At 39.5% G+C, this 22,562-nt stretch overlaps 1 protein-coding gene across 1 annotated transcript in view; it reads left to right on the plus strand.

Annotated features, from left to right (window-relative positions):
- Positions 1–22,562, plus strand: part of LOC109927404 (protein shisa-6-like) — a 486,467-nt gene that overhangs the window by 36,467 nt on the left and 427,438 nt on the right. Inside the window, exon 3 of the mRNA XM_048610992.1 lies at positions 16,401–16,558. Within this exon, the coding sequence (XP_048466949.1) occupies positions 16,401–16,558 (158 nt within the window). The remainder of the gene's footprint in view (positions 1–16,400; positions 16,559–22,562) is intronic.

Genomic DNA, 22,562 nt, shown 5'->3' on the forward strand with positions numbered 1-22,562 from the left:
ATATAGATTTTCCTATAAGTAGCTGCTCTTGGTCCACTTTAGCCAGATCATGTATTATCATTAGTAAGAGTCAGCCTTTCTCAATTCAGACCCTTTCATTCTGGTGCATCTTTGTCCTTCACTCCGAGTACCTTAAATCTTACTGAGTTATGATCACTATTACCGAAGACCCACTGGCACTTCTTAATGCTGCAGGATGATCTAAAAACGTACTATTCACACAACTCTCAGGTTTGTAGATCAGTTCTCTATCTGGTCAAATTGGTGGCACTTCCTGTAGATGTGGTCATCCAGACTGCCAGAAACATCTAAGAGTTCCCATATACAGCAAGCTGTGTAATTCACACGATTGAACTCCCCTGCCATACTTTAAGTAAATTCCTCTCAAGTAATTTTCGACTGGGCATAAATTTTGGCTAGGTTTCTTTTACAATTGACTGAAGATTATTAGAAAGTAGAAATTTCTCACCCCTTAATGACAATTCAGCTCCTTCTCGTGTGCCTATAAATTCTGACAAGTCGGCTCCATCTTGTGTGCTAGTTTAAAAATTTACGTTTTTCCAAAATGATTGGGGTTGAAACACAGTCCCCAGCAGCAGCTGTTCAACATCAATCAACTCGTGGATTTCCTATAATGTTACAGTCTGAGCTTTTCAAAAACTCAGCCAGGCAGCGCTGGTAGGGAACTTGCTCCTCCTTTCTCAGTGCTGTGTTTAGAATGAATCCAATCCCCTCGACTTTTAAAATCTCTCTGCTCCTTCCCTCTCTGAGGAGTATTTATGATAAATCCAAATCATCTCAATTATTTTAGTCCCAGGACATCTCTGCAGGAGTTCCTCAGGGCACTGTTTAAGTCCCAACCACCTTTATCTGCTTCATCAATGACCTTGCCTTCAACATAAGCTCAGACTTGGGGATGTCCACTCATGATTGCACAATGTTCAGCACTGTTCAGGACTCCCCGGGTACTGAAGCAGGTCATGTACATATTGTTCCTTCATTTTTAATGATCAATCACTGGAGATCGAGATTTTACAGTTGTTTTATTCAAGCAACACAGAAAGGGATGCACCTCAATTTTAAACCAAAGTGAACTCTAAAGTATGTAGAATGTTGAATATCTTTATTTTGTTAGCATCTCATTGTCCAAATTTCAATCTTCCCTCATACAAACATAAAACACAGATGTGTCCATTCTATGTCATAGGTTAATGCCATTAAGGTCTTCTGCACCCAAACAGGGAGCAATCAATTTTAACCTAGATATTGCTGGCTCTTTCTTTGTTATTGTTACTACTCTGTTTCTCTTATTGAGGCCCTCTAAGAATGGTTTTATTAACAACAGCTGTTATTTGCACAGGCGGCTACAGAAATTCTGCTGACATTAGTCCCTAGGATGCATAAGGTTCATTCAATATAGAGAGCTGAAACCTCTTTTTGCTTTAGTATGGAAATATCATTTAACCCGTACAGTCCAAATTCTAAATTTACTGTAACAATATGCAGCAAGACCTGAACAATACTCAGAGCTGATAATAGTCAAGTAATATCACGATACACAAGTGTCAGGCTATGACCAATACTGTGGCTACAAGCACAAATCAGAGGCTGGGAATTCAGCAGTGAGTAACTCCATTTCCCAAACTCTGTCCACCATCTACAGGGCATACGTCGGGAGTGTTATGCAATATCCTTCACTCGCTTTGATGGGTGTAGCAAAACAGTCTGTTCATTTGGCACTGTATCCATCACCTTCCAAGTTACTTCCCTTCACTACTGATCCGCAATGGTAGTAGTGTTTACCATCCACAAGGTATTCTACAGTAACTCAACAACATTTCTCTGATAACACCTTACAACTTTGCAACCTCTATCATTTAGAAGACAAGAGCATCAGATGCTGTTCTTTCACTGTCACCTGGTCAGGAACTCCCTCCCTAACAATGCTGTGGATGTATTTAAACCCCACAAAAGTAGTAATGGCTCAAGGAAGCAGCTCACCACCACCTCTTCAGGGGCAATTATGAATGTTTAATAAAAGCTGGCCCAGTTAGCAGCATCCAATTCCATGAATGACTGAGCAAAATAAAAACATCACCCCTCCCTAATATTTGCACCACTGTTATAATCTCTGTTGGAGAGGAAATATACAGATGCCTTAAGAATTTTAAACGATACTAAGATTAACTTCATCTCTTGGTTGCTTGATCGTGTCATTCCTGTGATAACCCAGGGATACTAACACTCCACGAACCACTATTGCTCTGAATGTATTTTAAATATTTTACATAAAAGCTCCTGTAGAGATTCATTGAGGCAAAGCAATCTATGTCCGCTGTTCATCTTAACAATGACAATTTGCAGAAAATGAGTTGCAAATAAAGTCTTTGTTACTCATCAAAGAACCAATAATTTGATTAGCACATGGATTTAAGCTTCAATGTTGTAGCTAATCCATGGATCAAAAACGTTCCTATATCTTGAAGCTGGGCTTTAGACTCCTTGAAGCAAAGTTAGCATGTATTATACACTTTGCATTTCTAATGCACATAATTTACAATTGTAAGAAAAATTATTTTGCCTGTTTTCAAATCATTGATAAGTTGTGTCAACCCAAAGAATGTGATGTCCAAAACTTTTATTTTGGGAATCTTTTTTGGGATCACATATAAAGCTTTTCTTAAGTAAATAAATCAAAAATAATTGTTTACCTACTTATCACAGACTTCTGAAATCAATGTAGAGCCCAGGAGGATTTTCCTTAATGCACAGTTTTGATGAAACCTATGTTCCTTTGTGGGAGTTGACATTTAAACAGTACAGTTTGAAAATAATGAATTCAGGCAATTTCCAGAGAAAAGAACAATCATAAGAGAAACAAAAACAGAAGTTGTTGGTCTGGCAGCATCTGTGAAGAAAAGATCAGAGTTAACGTTTCAGGTCCGGTGACCCTTCCTCAGTTGTAGTGTCCCTACTGCTGAGCCAGGAGGCCTGGGTTCAAGTTCCATCTGTCCCAGTTGTATGCTACAATATACTTGAACAAGTTAATTAAGTAAATACATTGTCAAGTGTAATGGGTGTGATTTGACCATATTGACCACCGCGAGAGAGTGTTACCGACCAGAATGGGCTTTTTTTTTATTCCAATGATATGTTGTTTTGGGGTATATATGCATTGAAACAGTGGTGTAAAGCAGGTGGTGTTGGATTGTTAGTATATGCAGTGCCTAATATTTAATTCCATTGACTGTAATGAAACAGAGTATCAGCATCTTCACTTTATGGGGAACCTATCCAGTTCCATTTGAGGGCAATTTCTACCCTTTGTGAGTTGCATACTTGTGATGAGTTGCTATCATTCAAAGTTATGGACAGTTTGAATTAGAGATCTGATAAAATGCTGACCTGTAGCATTGCAATGAGTGAATACAACTCCTAAAACGTTGGTAGTTCTATAGTGGCAGGGGTTTTGTGAATTACCAACAGGTATAGAGGATATTCTTTCATTTGCTTTAGGGAGTATGATGTAGAATATGAATGATGCAGGGAGATATACTAGTGCTGAAGACATATGACCCATGTTGAAACTCTGGAAAATACATATTGACCTGGAAGATTTTACAATTTACGCAGTGAATATCGCTCACAATTAAGATTATTAATGTGAGTGCCATTTCCATCGCTTCACTCAAAAGTATCTCAATAATCATTGCCCCATATCCAATCCCCAATAACTCTGTCTTATTCTACTCTCTCTGTGCAGTTGACACAGAGACTCACCAGCTCTTTAAGATCAGACTGAGAGGTGTGCTGACTGGCAAAGATGGTGTATGAAGGTGTCAGGGGTGTAGGACCTTAATTGCCATTTTGATAGAAAACTGGTTCGAGCATGTCCTATCTATTGTTTGACCAGTTTCATCGGTGATAAAGCCTAAGAGGAGACTGTAATGTTCTCTGGCAAGACCAGTAATTTGTTAATTAGTTTTAGGAATCGAAAACCTAGGCATTTATTAAAATAACCCCAACAGCGTTCATGGATTAAATGAAAACTATTTTACTGCACTAAAATCAAAGAACACGAATCCTAATGACCATATTCTATTTTAAATAGTTAGTTATATTAAAGATATTAAAAGTGCAATCAGGTACTTATTATCTAAACTGATTATACTCCATTTTCCTACTACATCCATTTGACATGCACCATGTCAAATACTTATTAGAGGTTTGAAGGTTACTGGTTCAAAAACTTGCAGCAGGAATGAAATTTGTTTGGATTTTCTGCACACTCCCAGCAAGGTTGTCCATTCAAATCCTCTCCATTCATCCAATTATTGCAATGCCTCCTTTCAATGCAGGTATCTCTAGCATCTTAAGCACAACCACCTTGGATCAGAGCTCTCCTGGTTTTAAAATTCTTTAACTTTGGAGTTTTACATTTATAACGAAACACTTATTCTCTCTCAGCTTGGCCATACCAGAAGTTCACCTTGCCATTAGGAGTTCTTCCATCATGAATTTTTTTTTTAAAAACTTTTTTACAGCCAAAACACAAAACTTCAAGTGAACATGGATGCATTCCCTAATGGAACCAGTTTGGTCCAAATCTAAACAGTTTGAGCACTGAATTAGCCTTTATATTTCACTTATGCAGATTTATTTTTTCTCTGTTAATTATCTGCCAAGTAACCTGATCACATGATGATCACATACTGGAACCTTGCTGTTTTACTGTAAATTCCCTATCCCACATATTCTCATTTGAATGATTGTCACCGCAAATCAAATATTGGTTATTCACCAACAGCACACAGGTCATCACAAGGGTACATTTTAAATTCATGTTGTGAAGCCTGAAGGAGATGAAAATAATCTGGGCAACTACCACTGATGCAATTCCCCCCAAACCCCTGTCCAGGCATTATTACCCGTATCCACACTGTCTTACTTGATTGCTGTTGCCAGCCTGAATTGGGTGACCTACTTGATATCATCAGACCACTTGCGGATTCGCTCTACATGAATAAGGCCGAAATCTTCAAAATGGATCCAACAGCTTTGCTGTTGAAACAAGCCAGTTGCTGGTGCACTTCACTTGTCAGCCAGTCCAAAGTTTAAACCATCTCCCACACGAACAGGGCAGCATAGCACACTGCACATGCTTTCCCACAAATGGCCCCAGAGCTTTGAGTGTTTGGCAAACTCAGGTGAGTGATAAGCTATACCAGCTTTCACTGCTAATGCAGCCTCTTTGGGGTGCTCTGGAAATTGAAATAAAGCTTCCTCACAGTCTTGTAAAAGGAATTTTCAAGGTTGTAGACATACTCGCTGACCAGGTGGGTTTGGTTGCAAACGTTTCGTCACCCTGCTCGGTAACATTGTCAGTGCACCTCCGGTGAAGCATTGGTGTTCTGTCCCACTTGTTATTTATATGCCTTGGTTTGCTGGGGTGGGTGATATTATTTCTGGTTTTGTTTCTCAGTGGTTTATACTCAGAGTCTAATTCAATGTGTTTGTTGATGGAGTTCCAGTTGGAATACCAGGCCTCTAGGAATTCCCTGGCGTGTCTCTGTTTGGCTTGTGCGATTATGGATGTGTTGTCCCAGTTGAATTCGTGTCCCTCGCTGTCTGTGTGTGGTGAGACAAGTGAGAATTGGTCGTTGGTGTTCGTGTATCCGTATTGTTAATTTTCTTCCAGTTTGGCCTGTGTACTGTTTCTAACAGTCCTTGCATGGTATTTTGTGTATTGTCCCAGTTTTGCCAGTTTTGGTATGGGATCCTTCACGTTTGTCAATAGCTGTCATAGGGTAGTTGTCGGTTTGTGGACTACTCTAATACCTAGGGGTCTGGATAGTCTTGTGGTCATCTCTGAAATATCCTTGATGTATGGTAGGTGATAAGTGATTCTGGTCATGTTGTGTCTTCCTGTTGTGTTCTGTCTCTGACGTAATGGCGGATTGTGCTTTTCAGGTATCCATTTCTTTTGAAGACTGCGTATAGATGCTCCTGTTCTGCTTTGTGTAGTTCTGGGTTGCTGCAACATGTTGTGGCTTGTTTAAATAGTGTCCCGATGCAGCTTCATTCATGGGCTTCAGGGTGGTTGCTAGTGTAATTGAGTATTTGGTCCATATCTGTGGTCTTTCTATATATGCTAGTCTGGAGGTCCCCATTGTTTTTGTGTTCTACCATTATGTCCAGGAAGGGTAGTTGATGTGTTGTTCTCTTCTTTTGTGAATTTTATCCCGGTAAGGATGTTGTTTATGTATTGATGGGTTTGTTCCTGTTTAGTGCGTTTAATATTCACATAGGTGTCATCAATGTATCGGACCCAAAGTTTGTGTTGTATAGTGGGGAGCGCTGTCCGTTCTAACCTTTGCATTACTGCTTCTGCAATCAGTCCTGATATTGGGGATCCCATTGGTCTCCTGTTGGTTTGTTTGTATGTACTGTTGTTGAAGGTGAAGTGGGTCGTGAGGCACAAATCTAGTCGTTTCGTGGTGGTGTCCTTATTGATGTTGTTGGTGTCCTGGGTTGCCTGCTTACTTGATTCGCCTAGCAGTGTGACAGTTATTTCTTTGGCTAGGTCGATTTTTATGGATATAAATAATGCTGTTACGTCGAAGGATACCATTTTCTCATTCTCTTCTATCCTGGTGTCCTTGATGATGTTGAGGAATTCTTGGGATGAGTAGATGGAGTGATAGTCCACTAAGTAGTTCAATTTCTGTTATAGTTCTTTGGTAAGTCTATATGTTGTTGTACCTGACAGTGAGACAATGGGTCTGAGGGGGACTCCTGTTTGGGGCATCCATAGAATTGGGTGTGTTGGATCCCTCTTCATTTTTTGGTCATCAGTCTTGCTGATGTCTCCTGAGTTGTGTAATTTCTTGACAGTTGTTGCAATCCGATTTCCTGGCTGAAGTGCTCCATGTCCAGTTCTGGCTTGCCAGGGCTTTTGAATGGCTATACTACTCACACTTGCAATCACTAGTAATTGTTAGGGTAAAATAATGATCCCCAGTGCCCTCTTGTAGCACAGTGGTTGTGTCCATACCTCAGGATCAAGAGGCCTGGATTCAAGTCCCACCTGCTCCAGAGGGGTATCATGACTTCTCTGAACAGGTTGATTCGAAAAATAGATTAAATAGAAAAAAGATCCCTGTGGCCCTGTTATGGTGCAGTGTTAGTGTGACTCCCCCTGAATTGAGAAGCCTGGGTTTAAGTCCCACCTGCTCCATAGTTGCGTAATAACATCTCTGAACAGGTTGATTCGAAAAATAGGTTACCCCGTGTCTGATAGAACATTCAACAATTCTTATTTTTCTAATATACAGTTTTTAAAAGATTGTGCAATTCCACTAACCAACATAGTTTGGAATCACAAAATAGCAGAACCGTTGACTTTTGGCATAGATTGTAATAAATTTTCACTTTGCACATATGCATCATTTTGCCAACCTCTTGACCCTCTCTGTAGCATACAAATAAATGTATGACCCATGATTCTAACTTGCCTTGTACTGTTTAATGGTGCTGACTACTTCAACACCAGTTCCATATCGCTGATGCGGCCAACAAAGATAACGACAATACTAGAATCTGTTAGTAAGGTGGGATTAGGCACTTAGCAAGCCATTAAATGAGTGGGCAAAACCAATACCAATTTTGGAAAGGAAAATTGTTTGTTAAGAAAAGTATCAGAATTTCGGGACTTGTAGCTAGAAAGATAGATAAGAGGAAATGAATGGATGTAGTTTATTTAGATTTTTGCAAAGTGTTCAATAAGGTGTTAAATAAGCAAATATTATGCAAAGTGAGGACTTGCAGTTTGAGGCAACATAATAATGTGGACTGAGTAACAGTTAATGGATAGAAACTAATGTAGCAATAAACAGGACATTTTTGGATTTGCCGGCCATGGTTTGTGGCTTATCACATGGATCAGCACTTGGGAGCCGCAACTATTTACAATCTAAATCAATGCCTAAATGAGAGGTCAATTGTGACATTCCCAAATTTGCTGACAATGCAAAAGAAGGAGAGAAGTTAAGAATGGGAGAGATGCAAAGAGATGGAAAAATGATTTAGATCAGTTACATAGGAAGAAACCAACCTATCAGATGCAATACCTTCATGTTTCTCCACATGATATTTGTTTTGATTGGAAAATAGAAAAGTAACTTATTTTTCCTAAACAAAAGCAGAAATTGCTGGAAAAGCTCAGAAGGTCTGACAGCATCTGAGAAGAGAAATCAGTGTTAATGTTTCGGGTCCAGTGAAGGGTCACTGGAATGAAACATTAACTCTGATTTCTCTTCGCAGAAACTGCTGGACCTTCTGAACTTTCCCAGAAATTTTTGTTTTTGTTTCTGATTTCTAGCTTCTGCAGTGCTTGCAGTTTTCTTTTTCCTAAAATGCTGAAATACTTGAAAATGCTTACATTGAGAGGAATTAGTGTGTCCTTGTACACAAATCACTGGAAGTTACCATGCAATAAAGGCTAACATACTATTTGCATTCCTAAGGAATTGGAGTATGGATGTAAAAAATGTTTAAAATGGTATAGGTACTTGGTGAGACCACATCTGGATTATTCTGTAAAAATTTGGTCTTCTCACCTAAAGATGGATATACTTGCATTTGGAGGAGAGCAGAAAGATTTACCAGACTGATTTCTAGGATGATAGGATGCCTATAGGATGAGGTTGAGTCGGCTGAGCCTTTATTTTCTAGAGTTTGTTAAGTATGAGATTTAACCTCAGTGAAACATTGAAATGTTTAATAATCTTGACACAATAGATGATGGACGGTTGTTTGCCATGGCTGGAGAGGTCTGCAGCAAGGCAATGAGGTGTTACAGTCTCAAAATAAGAAGTTGGCCATTTAGGACTGAGTTGAGGAGAAATCTCTTTAGTCAAAAGAGAGTTTGAATCTTTGGAATTCTCTATTGCAAAGAGAAGTCAATGCTGAGCCAGTTAGTGCATTGAAGCGAAGAAGCATGATATTTAGATACTGAAAGAATATGGCGACATTGTAGTGAGCTCAGGTAGATGACTGGCCATGACCTTTGTCGAATGTGGATCAGGCTCAAGAAGCCAAATTATCTCCCCTATTTCTTATGAAGAGAAACCACAATCCATTTTGTTTATCTTTTATTATCCTGTTAGTCACTTGAAATGATGATAATGGAGTTACTAACTAATTATAACAAGTAATCTCTTGGTAGATCTGGATGTGAGATGAAGAAAGCCCTACTGACAAATAACTTTGGAATCTAAATGTTCAAAGTCACCTATTTGTCCCATGCATGCCACATTTACCAACTGTCACATTTAGGACCACACATAAAACATATCCCTGCATTATTTTCTAAAAAGCAATCTATCTTATTTGCATTTAAATGAATCATTGCTACCTGATTCTACCATCTACTTAGGGACCCAGTTCCACAGATTTATCATTCACTTACTGAGATATTTCTGAAGATTAGATTTGAATTTACCCCCTTCAAGCATAGGCCATACGTCCTTTGTTCTGGAAATGTGAAACAGCTCGTCGTGGTTGACATTGTCTAATCAATTTAGATTCCCGAAAAAAAGCCATCATATCACTTTTCAATTGTCTTGTTTCAGATAAGAATATGTCTAATGTATAGGGTTGCTGTCCTAATTCAATCATTTACTATGAATCCCCTGCCACTAATTCTTGCTTTGTTCTCTTTTGTATCCTTCCAATAGTTTCAATATCTCTTGTACAATGACCATTACTGTACTTTGTCTTTTAAGTGCAGTTATATCACTGATTTGTAAAGTATACGGATCTGTAATATTTTAGCTCAGTAGTAGTCTTTTCATACATTCCAATGTCTGATTTGGCTTATATATTCCTACTGAGAATTGCCCTGAGAGCTTCACAGTGTAAATCAGGATCTATAGGTCTCTTGCATTTTCCACACGCACAATTTTCTTTCCTTTTCTGAAGCTTTTGTTCCAATGTGGAGCATTTTATATTTCTCTGCAATGAATTCATCTGTCACCTGTCTTTCCAATTCTCAAATATATTCAGATCCTCCTGTAACTTATTTTATAGAGCTTTGAAGTCTACCACCGTATAAGCTTGGTATTATCCGCAAATTACGTATAGTGCAAAGCGTTTCACATTAGATAGTATTTCCTGCATCACTTCTGTTACCTTTTGAAAATAAAAACATCTGCCTATTTTCAGCCCCAAGGCATTCCTACAATATGCAGTAATTTCTGAAAGATTTCTGCCAGAGCTCCTGCCATTCCCTTCCATATTTCCTTAAGAATCTTCTGGTGCATTTTATCTGGCCTCTGACATTTAACTTACCTGAAGGTTGTCCCCAAGCTTGTCACCCCTGTTGGGAGGAATGTTATAGCGTCACAACTTACTTCTGCAATATCCTTTAGCTCCCTTTTCAGATCAACTACAGTAACAGCCTCCTCTTTGGTAATGGTTAAGGCAAAAAAATATTAAAAACAATTTGCAGTCAGTGTTACATCAGTTTTCTGACCGCACCTGAAATTACTTTCACCCTTTTTTTTATATAATATGACAGAAGCACATTGTATTATTAGCCTTTATGACTCTTGCTGTACTAATGCCTAGAAATTTTCAGATTGTTACCATTTTTGTACATTAACAATTCCTTTTGGTATTGAATTCATCTTAATGCTGTGCCATTTTCCTTCAGATAGTACTTCTTTTTATTCATTTATGTGATCTGATTAGCACTTGCAAGGTCAACAATTATTGCTCACCCCTGCTATGCATTGAGAAGATGATGGTAAACCACTTTCTTGAACTGTTACAGTTCAATGGGTGTAGGTACCCCCACTGTGCTATTAGGGAGGTAGTTCTGGGATTTTGACCCAGTGACAGTGATGAAACAGTGATACGATTCCAAGTCACACTGCGTGTAGCTGACAGGCTACATTGCAGGTGCATGCTCTGCATGTTCTTCTCTAGGGCAATGCAGCACAAGGAAGATGGTTGTGATTGTTAGAATCCGATCTTCTCAGCTCTGGGACAACCCTACAGGGATTCCTTAAGGTAGTGTCCTAGGCTCAGTTATCGTCATCAAGGGGCTTCCCTTCATCATAAGGCCAGAAGTGGAGCTGGTCACAGACAATTGTACATCTGCAGCTCCTTGGATATGAAAGTTGCTTCTGCCCATATGCAGGGTTGGACTGCTAATTGGAAAGTAGCATTCAGCAAGTGCCCACCAATGACTACCACCAACAAGAGAGAATATGCTGCCTTCTCTTGATGTTCAACAACCTCACTATTGTTGCTTTTCTCACCAACTACATCCTAAAGGTTATTATTAACCAGGAACTTAACAAGACTAGTGGCCCAGGCTAAAGCCAAACTGAATATCAGTCAGCAGGTTATTGCTATTTTTTAAATGATTGAGAGTAAGCTTTATTGGTGTTAATTGGCTACATTGAATTTATTGATATAAAATGGAACAAATCGAATTGGATCTGTGATGGTGGGGACCTTGGGCGGAGGCTGAGATAAACCATCCACTTGGCACTTCCTTCTTTAAGTTGTTTGGTATTCCCTTTCAAATTGGCAGAGTGCCTTTAAGCTTTGCAATGACTACACACTAGTAGCTCAAAGTCGCTGTTCCATTCTCCTATACATTTTCAAACCTCTCAGGGTCTGTCCTGAGAAAACTTCTCAGCAGTTAGAACTAGTCGTTTTTCAACATATCTAGATAAAGTTCTGTGACCTTTGTTGCTTTTCCTAACAATCAGCTTTTTTTGTGTAAAGGAATATTATAATGTAATCTCCTCAAATTTTGAGATTAAAAGCATTTGTTTACTATGCTGAATATTTGCCATTATAATGTGACAAGAAAGAGAAATGGAAAACTCTACATTCTTATTTTTTTTTGAAAGGGATTGGTCTTTTGATCATGTAAACATCCAAGAATGAGCTGGAAGAAATGAACTTACGAAGAAAGAGTGCGAGGGGTTAGGCAGGAGGGATTTTAATTTTTGAAAGTTCAAATATAATTGCGAGTCACCATTATATCAGAAGCAATTTCAAACATTGCTAAAACACGGAACAAAAACAGAAGTTGCTGGAAAAGCTCAGCAGGTCTGGCAGCATTTGTGAAGAAAAGATCAGAGTTAACATTTCGGGTCCAGTGACCCTTCCGCAGAACCTTCTTTTCCTTCACAGATGCTGCCAGACCTGCTGAGCTTTTCCAGCAACTTTGTTTTTGTTCCTGATTTACAGCATCCGCAGTTCTTTTGGTTTTTATGAAACATGGCTAAAGCCTGGACAGGTGGGACCAAAATTCATTTGACTTCACCAACAATTAATTCTGCCACAAAGTGCAAATAATGAGGTAATTCAGGCATTTTTGAGATTTGCCAGTATGTTAGAGGAACGGATATGGAGGAGATGAAATACTGACAGCAAGAGGAGCTACGAGAAGGCAGCTCACCACTACCTTCTGAAGGGCAACCAGGGACTGGCAATAATTGCTGGCCAGCCAGTGATAGCCACGTCCCACGAGTGGATAAAAGTAAAGATTTAGTTTATTTTAATGCATTTTACATTATTCTGTTTATTTTAGATTCTATTTATTTTAGACTATTCTGATGGATGCTTCAGGGTAACAGTCAAATTAATAGGAGCTAATAGCTAGATTACAACTTGTAAGTGACTTTGAGACAGAACAGATGCCACTCAGCAACACATAAAGAATGAATATAGAAATTAGGTAAGTGTCCACTTTTATCATAAATTGTTCAAGACAGAATGAGACCTTGCAAAAGAAAGTGGTTCTAAGAATACTAGAGCCCTCATCCATTCACAGTACAATGGATCTTAGAAAATCTTTTAACTCATGGCCAAAGTTAAGAGAGGGAAAACAAGTAAACTGAAAGCATAAGGAGGTTTAGACTTGTATGTCTGATGACTGGTAGCTGGGTTTGAAGAATTCTACTTCAGGAAGCAAAGGACTGAAAAGACAATACTGAATAATAAAATGGGATGAACTGTAAACTTCTGCCTGGGAGCACATGTTGAGAAGAACAGTGCGTTATTGTATTAAAGGAAAAAAATCTTTCTTCAAACTCAAAAGTTATTAAATAAGTCAATTTCTCTATTAGTCTTAGTTAATCTAATGATCACTACTGTTAAAATCATAAGAGAATACCTAGAATCATGGAATTCCTACAGTGTGGAAGCAGACCATTTGGCTCATTGAGTCTATACTGAGGCTCTGAAGAGCATCCCACCCAGACCAACCCCATCCCTGTAAACTTGCATTCCCATGGGTAATCCACCTAAACTATACATCCTTAGACACTATGGGCAATTCAGCATGGCTGATCCACCTAACTTGCACATCACTGGACTGTGGGAGGAAACCAGAGCACTCGGACGAAACCCATGCAGACATGTAGAGAATGTGCTAATTCCACACAGACAAGTCACCCGAACCTGGATCTCTGGCACTGTAAGGCAGCAGTGCTAACCACTGAGCCACCTTGCTTTTCCCAGAACCCTGGGAAAAGCAGACAGCAAGCAGTAGAAATACCGTTTATCATTCTGTTAAAGTCGAACATGTGCCAATGAACAGAGGAAACACTGATATGTGGAAGCAAGTTAGAAAAGTCAGGAAGACTAGATTATAACTCCTTTCATGTGACAGCATATGTCAATGAGAGATCCTACCAAGTAATAGGAAGGAGCTAACAAGTATTGAGAACATAGAAGGAATTGTCTATCATTTGAAGAGGATGACAAAAAAATTATTTTGACCATTTTAACAGAAGATGTGAAAGAGTTTTCTCTCCTTTTGTTTTGGATAAATACTACTTATGGAAAATGGGAGGGTCAGAGGCAAGTTTGGGAAAGGTATAAACACTTTGACAAGTTGGTCTGAGTAAAGGCAATAATGTAATTGGGATGAATGTAACAATCTAGAGGAGACAATTTTACTTCAAGATTGAACGACAAGCCAAGAAAAATGTGGTGAATATATTGGATCAGTGTCCAGTGGGAATTTCTTGAGTATATTCTCAATGATGATCAGATGTTGTCTGCTCACCCGGTCAATAAATTGAAAGCATAGAGAGGTACATAAAGATGTCAATGATGAGGAATAATACTAATTTGAGAATATTATCTTGTTAAACTATGCAAGTCAAATGCCTGTGTGACTGAACTATAGTTTACTGCTGAGAATGGGAGACCTGTGTCTGGAAACAAGCACAGTAACATATAACCAGAACTAGGAGGGAATAAAGAAAAAAGCTGTTACTGTCAGAATCATGAAATGCACCGATGCCCTTTGATAGGAAAAGATGGAAGAGATAAAAGGTATAGCAACTTAGAATTATTATCTATTCACATGTAATTGAGGTGGAATGAGCTGTGTTCTTTTTGCACAGTTAAAATGGAAAAAACACAGTCCAGAGAATATGTATCTGGCAGGTTGCAATCAGACAAATGACAATGGAAAGCCCTGTAAGGGAAAAGGTGAATTGCAAGAGGACAAGTCAATATACAAGCTGAGATCGACTCATTTACTAGAAAGATGAAAACAGTTCAGCCAGAGAGCAAAAGCACAATGACTGTTGAAGAGTATTACATCAATAACAAAATGAATGAGTCTAGAAGGAGAGTGTGATTGGGTCTGAAACAAGTTGTAAATTAGGTAGGAAATTTAACCCATGTTTATGCACCAGAATCTGCTAGTACAAGGTAGTAAAGATCTAACACAAGAAAGAGCAGTGGCACAGTGTGGCATAGAACATTTTGTTCAAATTTCTCAACAAAATCAAAGTTGTGTGGAACTTTTTTTTAAATCACAGGTAATAAATGTTTATTGATAACCTTATACGTTTTTCTCAATCCATATAAAAGTCCATTTTTGTATTAGTTGACTGGACAAAAAATCTTCACATTACTTATCTTAAAGTCTTTTGAACCAACAACATCGAGATATAAGCTTTCAGAACTGTTAGTCCTGTCAAAATTTGAGGTATCCCCTGCTGTTGAACTGCTGGAATAAAAAGCAAACATACTGAGTGTTGAAATATTCTATTTTCTTTTAATTCAGTAGAAAGTCTTAAGCGCATTTGAGAACTTGGAATCCAAATATATATAGTCACCAGAGGTCTTAAAGCAATAGTGATAGAAAGAATTAATTCATTGACTATAAAAGCCAATTGAAACAGAGGAATGATGGTAAGCAGACAGACAAAAACAGATGAAAAGCATCTCAAATTGGTAAATTGGTACACGAGGTGATAATGAAGGCAAAGATGTACACAAACTGACATTTCTTTGACACAAAGTAGTGCTTAACTGTGTCACAGTATGAGTAAACAAAAGAGCAAAGGAAGGAAGTATGCAGTCACCGACCCAACCAAATGAAACACCTGGGGGCTAAGAGGGGAATAGTATGCAACTAAATATCAATGGAATATTAATCTCCTCTAATCTCTGTTAGACATAGGCTATAAATGCTAATACATCGTGCAAGCTTTCAAAGCTGTGAACTGGGTAGATGAGAAGAGCAATTGTCTGCATATGGTTATACAGAATTGTGAGCCTCGCGGTCAAAAGTAGTATGTTCATTTCCTCACCACATTCTTCTCTCCCTTTCCATTTCTTATAATCCCTGTAATCTTACTTTTACTGACTGCAAACCCTCTGCCTCACCCTCATACTAACATCTTTTAATTTTCCATCACCCCACTTTCAGAACTTAAAGACTTGAAATTGTCAATTCTTTAAAGTTGCAGAACTGGTAAAGAGTAGTTTCTTACAGTTGCAAAAAGATTAGTTGTATATAAAAATCCTCAGAAGTGGTATCAACCTTTGCCATGTTCCCAAGTTCAGTATGGTTAAAGAGGCTAAAAGGGACTTGATAGGCCTGATTTAAGGAACACATTTTTTGAGGAGCCTTTGTTAATCTGCATGCCACACACAAACATTCACCACTGGTTGAAATTTGCATTATATAATCCATATTGCACTCTGTGTATCGTTGTATCCGTAACTGCATACTTAACAAAATTAACATTTACAAAGCCACATCTTCAAGTTAATCACTATTTATTACCGTTGCTGCATTAGAGTTTGTAAGTACCATCCAGATACATGTTAGTGAAAATGAACATAATATTTTTAATGAATTATACCCATCAATGATGCAGTAATATGATGTTTTCGATTGTCTGTACAAATCATACAAATGGTGTTTCACAGCATTAGTACCGACTTTCAACCAAATAGCAATCTCAGCAATTCTTTCTGGGAAACCGTGTAGCACGACAACATGAATTGTGAGTCATATAAAGACACTGTACCATCTTTCAAACATTATTTTATGTTACATTTCACAGGGCCTTGGCAGACATTTTACGAAACCAGGGGCCGATTCCAGTGCCACACTATGAGAGAGAGAATATGACTGCAATAGATGGATCGCCCAAGGAAAACTCGCCTGTTAGAACCTCCAAAAACCATTTTACACCAGTGCGAACATCCAAAGGCAATCACGGTGAGCAGAGCTTCATCCCCAAACTGAGACCTTGATGTGTGTTTTGTGATTTCTGTCACTATGTTGACTTAACAAATTTTGGCTAAAACATTTGCTACAGTGTCTCAGTTAGTAGTGAATACAAAGTTGCAGTTGAAGGCTGAGATAGACAGATTTTTAATTGGTTAGGGAATCAAGGGAAAAGGCAGGAAAGTGGAGTTGAGGATTATCGTACCAGCCACGGTCTCATTAAATAGCAAAGCAGACCTGATGGGCTGAATGGTCTATTTCTGCACCTATATCATATGGATTTATAGATCTCATGGCTTCTAATAAACTAGCCATGGACTTGGAGCAAGATGAGTGAAGATCTAAACCTCCATGCACTAAAACTGGGACAAATACACACATTTGAGCTTGCGATTGTGATTATCACAGATTAGGTAAGGACATTTTTTCAGTGCATTATTAACTAGGCTTAAATGTTACCAACAGAGACTGGTAACTGTGGCAGTTTGAAGTTATACTGTAAGAGGTACCTTATTGATGTCAAGGCAAAGGAGCACTACACAAGTGTGATTGGATTCAGTTGCTAGTCCCCAGTCGCTACCTTTCCTGCTTGGCAAGGGAAACATCCATTTTATTAATCGCAACAAAATGAAACATAAAGTTTTTAGGCGATCTCGGGAAATAGCTGGGTACTTTCAAGAATGGACCCTTGTGGTAGGTGCAAATGTAAATGAGCCTCATTTTTCCTGTTGGAAATTGTCTTTGGCAGTGATGATGAATTATTAACTGAAGACCCAGGTAATACCCTGAGGATAGAAAAACAAGGTGCTAGAGAAACTCAGCAGATCTGGCAGCATCTGTAGAGATAGAAACAGAGTTAACATTTTGAGTCCATCAGAACTGAAAGCAGCTGCGAAAAGGTAGTATTTATGCGGATGACAGGGGGTGGGGTTTGGGGGCGGAGAATGAGTGAGGTGGATGGATGGCGATAGAGAAAGAAAAGAGAAAGGGAAAGAACAAAGGGATTGCTAACAGTAAGCTGAGACAGAAGTAGATGCTGAATGGGTGCTAACAGGAAGTGTGAATAACTGAAAATGTACTGGGAGCACCTCAAACAAAATAGGACCTGGGAGCATGAGGGTGAGGAATAAAGATGAAAGGAGATATTCATATTCTGAAACTATTAAACTCGATGCTGCATCCTGCGAGCTGTAAGGTACATTGGCAGAAGATGAGGTGTTGTTTCACCAGGTTGCATTGAGTTTCACTGGAGCACTGCAGCAGGCCTGAGACGGAAATGTTATGTTATCTGGCCAATGGCGTGTTGAAGTGGCAGGCAACTAGAAGCTCGATGTTATTTTTATGAATACAGCGGAGATGTTCGGCAAACCTCCATACTCACAGAATCATTGCCGATAGGCAATGTCCCAAACAGCACCATCAACATACGTCCTGTCCCACTGGCAGGATACAGCCAGTACAGGTGGCTGCAAAACCTGGGGTGGAGTTGTTCTGATAGTTTTAATTCTTCAACTCAGGATCACATGAGATCAAACTGGAGAACCAAATTGGCTGGAGAACCAGCTGCTGATTACCACAGAACCCCTCTCCCCCATGAAACATCCAACTGATGTTGAACACTAGTTGGAGGAAGCACTGAGAATGGCAAGGGTTTAGAATGTACTCTGGGTGGGGAATTTCATCATCCATCACCAAGAGTCTCAGCAGTATCACAGCTGATCCAGCTGACTCAACTGTCACAGACACAGTCATGAGGAAACCAACAGGAGTGAAAAATGTACTTGACTTGATTCTTACCTATCTGCCTGCCACAGATGCATCTGTCCATGAAATTATTTTTAAATAGAGTGGCTACCGCGCAGCTCTTATGGAGACAAAGTCCTGATTCACACTGAGAATATCCTCCATTGTGTTGTGTGGCACTATCACCCATATTCATAGGGATAACCTTCAAAAGATCTAGAAACCGAGACAGGGTGTGCATGAGGCACTGTGGACCATCAGCAACAGCAGAATTGTACTCAAACACAATATGCAACCTCATGGACCAGTATATCCCCAATTCTACCATTACAATCAGGGCAGGGGATCAACCTTGGTTCGATGAAGAGGGTGGGAGAGCTTATTAGGAGCATCACCAGGAGTACCTAAAATGAAATGTGAACCTGTTGATGCTATAACACGTGACTAATTGTGTGCCAAACACTAAAAGCAGCAAGTGATGGGCAAGCCAAAGCAATTTGACATTGAATGGATCAGAATGAAGCTCTGCAGTCTTGCCGCATCAATTGTGAATAGTGGTGGACAATTAACAACTCACTGGATAAGATTCAACAAATATTCCCATCAGCCATGATGGGGGAGACCAGCATGTTGTTGTAAATGCCACAGCCTTCACCTTTGCACCAGTCTTCAGCCAGAAATGTCGACTGAATTAGAGAGACATAGAAAATAGGAGGCGTAGGCCATTCAGCCCCTCAAGCCTGCTGTGCCATTCAATATGTTCATGGTTGATCATCCACCTCTGATCCCACTTTCTCATCAAACCCTTTGATCTCTTTAGATCTTATGACTCTATCTAACTCTTTCTTGAAAATATTCAATGTTTTGGCCTCAACCACTTTCTGTAGCAGAAAATACCACAGGCTCACCACTCTCTTGTCGAAGAAATCCCTCCTCGTCTCAGTACTAAACAGCTTATCCCACATCCTTAGACTGTGACTCCTGTTTCTGGACTCCCCATTCATTCTATCCTGCATTTACACTGTCTAGTGCTGTTAGAATTTTATAGGTTTCAATGGGATCACCCCTCATTCTTCTAAGCCCCAGTGAATATGTTCCTGGTCAATCCAATCTCTCTTCATACATCAGTCATTCCATCCCAGGAATGGTATGGTCTGGTAAACCTTCCTTGAACTTCCTCCATAGCCACAACATCCTTCCTCAGATAAAGAGACCAAAACTGCACACAATATTCCAAGTGCAGTTATACCATGGTGAAGAATTACCTTGGCCTCCTCTCCTGATCCCCCGCATCACAGGTGTCAGTTTTCAGCCAATTCAATTTATTCCACTTGAATGCTCTCAACTGTTGAAACACCGAATACTGCAAAGCCTAGGGACCCTAACAACACTCTGGCAATAGTACTGAAGATGTGTGCTCCAAAACAAGCTGTGCTCTTAGCCAAGCTTTTCCAGTACAGCTACAACACTGGCATCTACCCAACAATGTGGAAAATTGCCAATGTATGTCCTATACACAAAAGCAGGACAAATCCAACCCAGCCATTAATTATCAAATCAGTCTACTCTCCATCATAAGTAGAGTGAAGGCAGGTGTTATGCAGCACTAGTTTAGCATAACTTGCTCAGTGCTTCATCAATGACCTTCCTTCCATCATGATGTCAGAAGTGGGGATGTTCACTGATGATTACACAATGTTTGGCACCATTTATGGTTCCTCAGATACTGAAGTAGCCCATGCCCAAATGCAGCAAGACCAAGACAGTATTCAGGCTTGCCTGATAAGTGGCAAGTAACCTTCACGCCATACAAATGCCAGGAAATGATCACCTTCGACAAAAATAATCTAACCATCATCCGTTGGCATTCAATAACATTTCCATTACTAAATCTCCGACTATCAATATCCTGGGGGCTTGTCATTGATCAGAAACTGAACTGAACTAAGCATTTGAATACTGTGGCTATAAGACCTGGGCATACACTCTCAATGCTGAGCAACTAACTCATCTCTTGACTCCCCACAGCCTGTTGCCATTTACAAGGCACAAAGTTAGGAGTGTGCTGGAATACTCCCCATTTGCTTAGATGATATTCAGAAACACTCAAGAGGCTTGATATCACCCAGAACAAAGCAGCCCGCTTGACTGGCACCACATCCACAAACGTTCAGTCCCTCCACCATCAATGCGCAGTAGCAAAAGTGTGTACCATCAAAAAGATGCACTGCAGAAATTCACTAAGGCTTCTTAAACAACACCATCCAAACACACAACTACAAACATCTACAAAAACAAAGGATGCAGTATGTGGATATACCACCATTAGCAAGTTCCCCTCCAAACCACTGACCGTCCTGACCCTGAAAGATATCAGCCATTCCTTCATTGCTGCTCAGTCAAAATCCTGGAACTCCCTCCATAATGGTATTTTGTATGTACCTACAGCACATGGACTGCAGCGAATCAGAAAGAAAGCCTGCATCATCTTCTCAACTAGGCAATAAATGCTGGCCCAGTCAATGTCACCTAATCCTATGAATAAATTTAAAGAATACCTCAGTCTATTTGGGATCTCTTTCAGGAAGTGACTTCCACAAGATTTGTCACTTTCTCATTGATGCATATCCAGAGCTAGTGTTTCATGTAAGTGACAGTTTAACTGCAGATTTATTGTTCGTTGGTGTATTTCAAATAATATAGTTTGAGGCCGGTTAAAGCTGTGTATCAAGGATTTGTAACAATTCTTAATCAGGATACTTACCATTTTTAATTTTTATTTAGGAGCAATCAAGAATTGCAAAGCAATTACAATTTACAGCAGGCTATAGCCTCATATTAACAAAACTCAAGAAAGGTTATTAATAACTCACTTATATTTCCAAACTGCTTCTACTTGACAATAGCCTTGAATTTGAAGGATCAACTATACATCTCCTTGTCAACTTCTATTGGATGATCAAGACTTTCTTCCCTACTCCCCCTCACCCACATTCCAAAAATAAAACTGTGTCAGTCCAACAATTGTCTTCAGTTCCAGACCAATTATTCCAAATTCTATCCTCCAGGGGAACATCAAACAGACAGTACCTGGGAAAGGAAAACAAAAGAATAAAATAATAATTGGGTTATAACACTGTCCTTGTATGTTGGGGATCTAAGTTCAGATCCAGTCTAGACTCTTGGGATGAAAGCTTTTGCACTTTGTTTCTAAAATTTTTACAGTTAACCTAGTTTGTAGTGGTGATGATAACTGCACAAAACTATCCATTATTTAGTGCTAACTTATCACCAAATTGACAGTTTTGATTCAAGAGTAAGCAGGATAGCTAGAGTGGAGAATGCAGTGTGACATACCAACTGGCATAGTGATAATTTATTGGCAGGGTTAAGGTACATTCATGAGGTACAATGAGATGAAGATCCATTGTGTCAGTAGGTGCTATACATAACCCCATTTACTGAAGTTCATAGGTCAAGATTTTAATCTATGATGAGGTATCCCTTCCTACCACTGATAGACACTGATACTGACTGCCAGGCAGCCATTATAATTGCTGGAGATAGGACACCCACCCCTCAAGCAGGATGAAGTTCTATTCCAGTGCGATACCTGCCAATCTGATTGGCCTCTGGCTTTCACAGCTCAGTAGTGCCATGAGTTGCTCTGGAGAGGACTGAGATTGTGAGCAGTTCAAGAAGTCTAAGCCCCTGGAGTCCAAGTCAAGCTAATTGTCAGGGTGTTAGGCCTGGAGGGCCAACTCGATTTGGCCAGGAATTGATGGTATTGGTGGAGTAGTCAAAGGTGAGGAAGAAATCCCAAAGGGACACATTTTGTGGGAGTGCACGCAACATTGAATGGGTGCCATTGGTGGAGACTGTCCACTTTCTGCCTGATGCCAGAGAAGGATGACTTTCTGGGTTTATTCGCTGCTTTGATCTCATCCCACCAACCTGATAATTGTGACCAGGTGGGGAAATGGCCTTTTGACTGTCATTAATTAGCCACTTGTGGGCCTTAATTGTGGAACAAGCCTTGCTGTTCCCACCACCAAATTGCAACTTGCCTGGAGTATGTCATGTTACACTGCTTGTGTTATCAATGATGTACTCATGTACCTCGAAGAGATTAAGTGATGTCATCCATATAAAGTTATGTCACATAATATTCCTGTTTAAAATATCAGCTCGACCTTGAATATCTCCTTTTGCACTTTGTAATCCTTTAGGATAATCAGTTTGTCAACCAGTT

The sequence above is a fragment of the Rhincodon typus genome, chromosome 23, assembly GCF_021869965.1.
Source record: "Rhincodon typus isolate 14 chromosome 23, sRhiTyp1.1, whole genome shotgun sequence".
Taxonomy (NCBI): Eukaryota; Metazoa; Chordata; class Chondrichthyes; order Orectolobiformes; family Rhincodontidae; genus Rhincodon; species Rhincodon typus.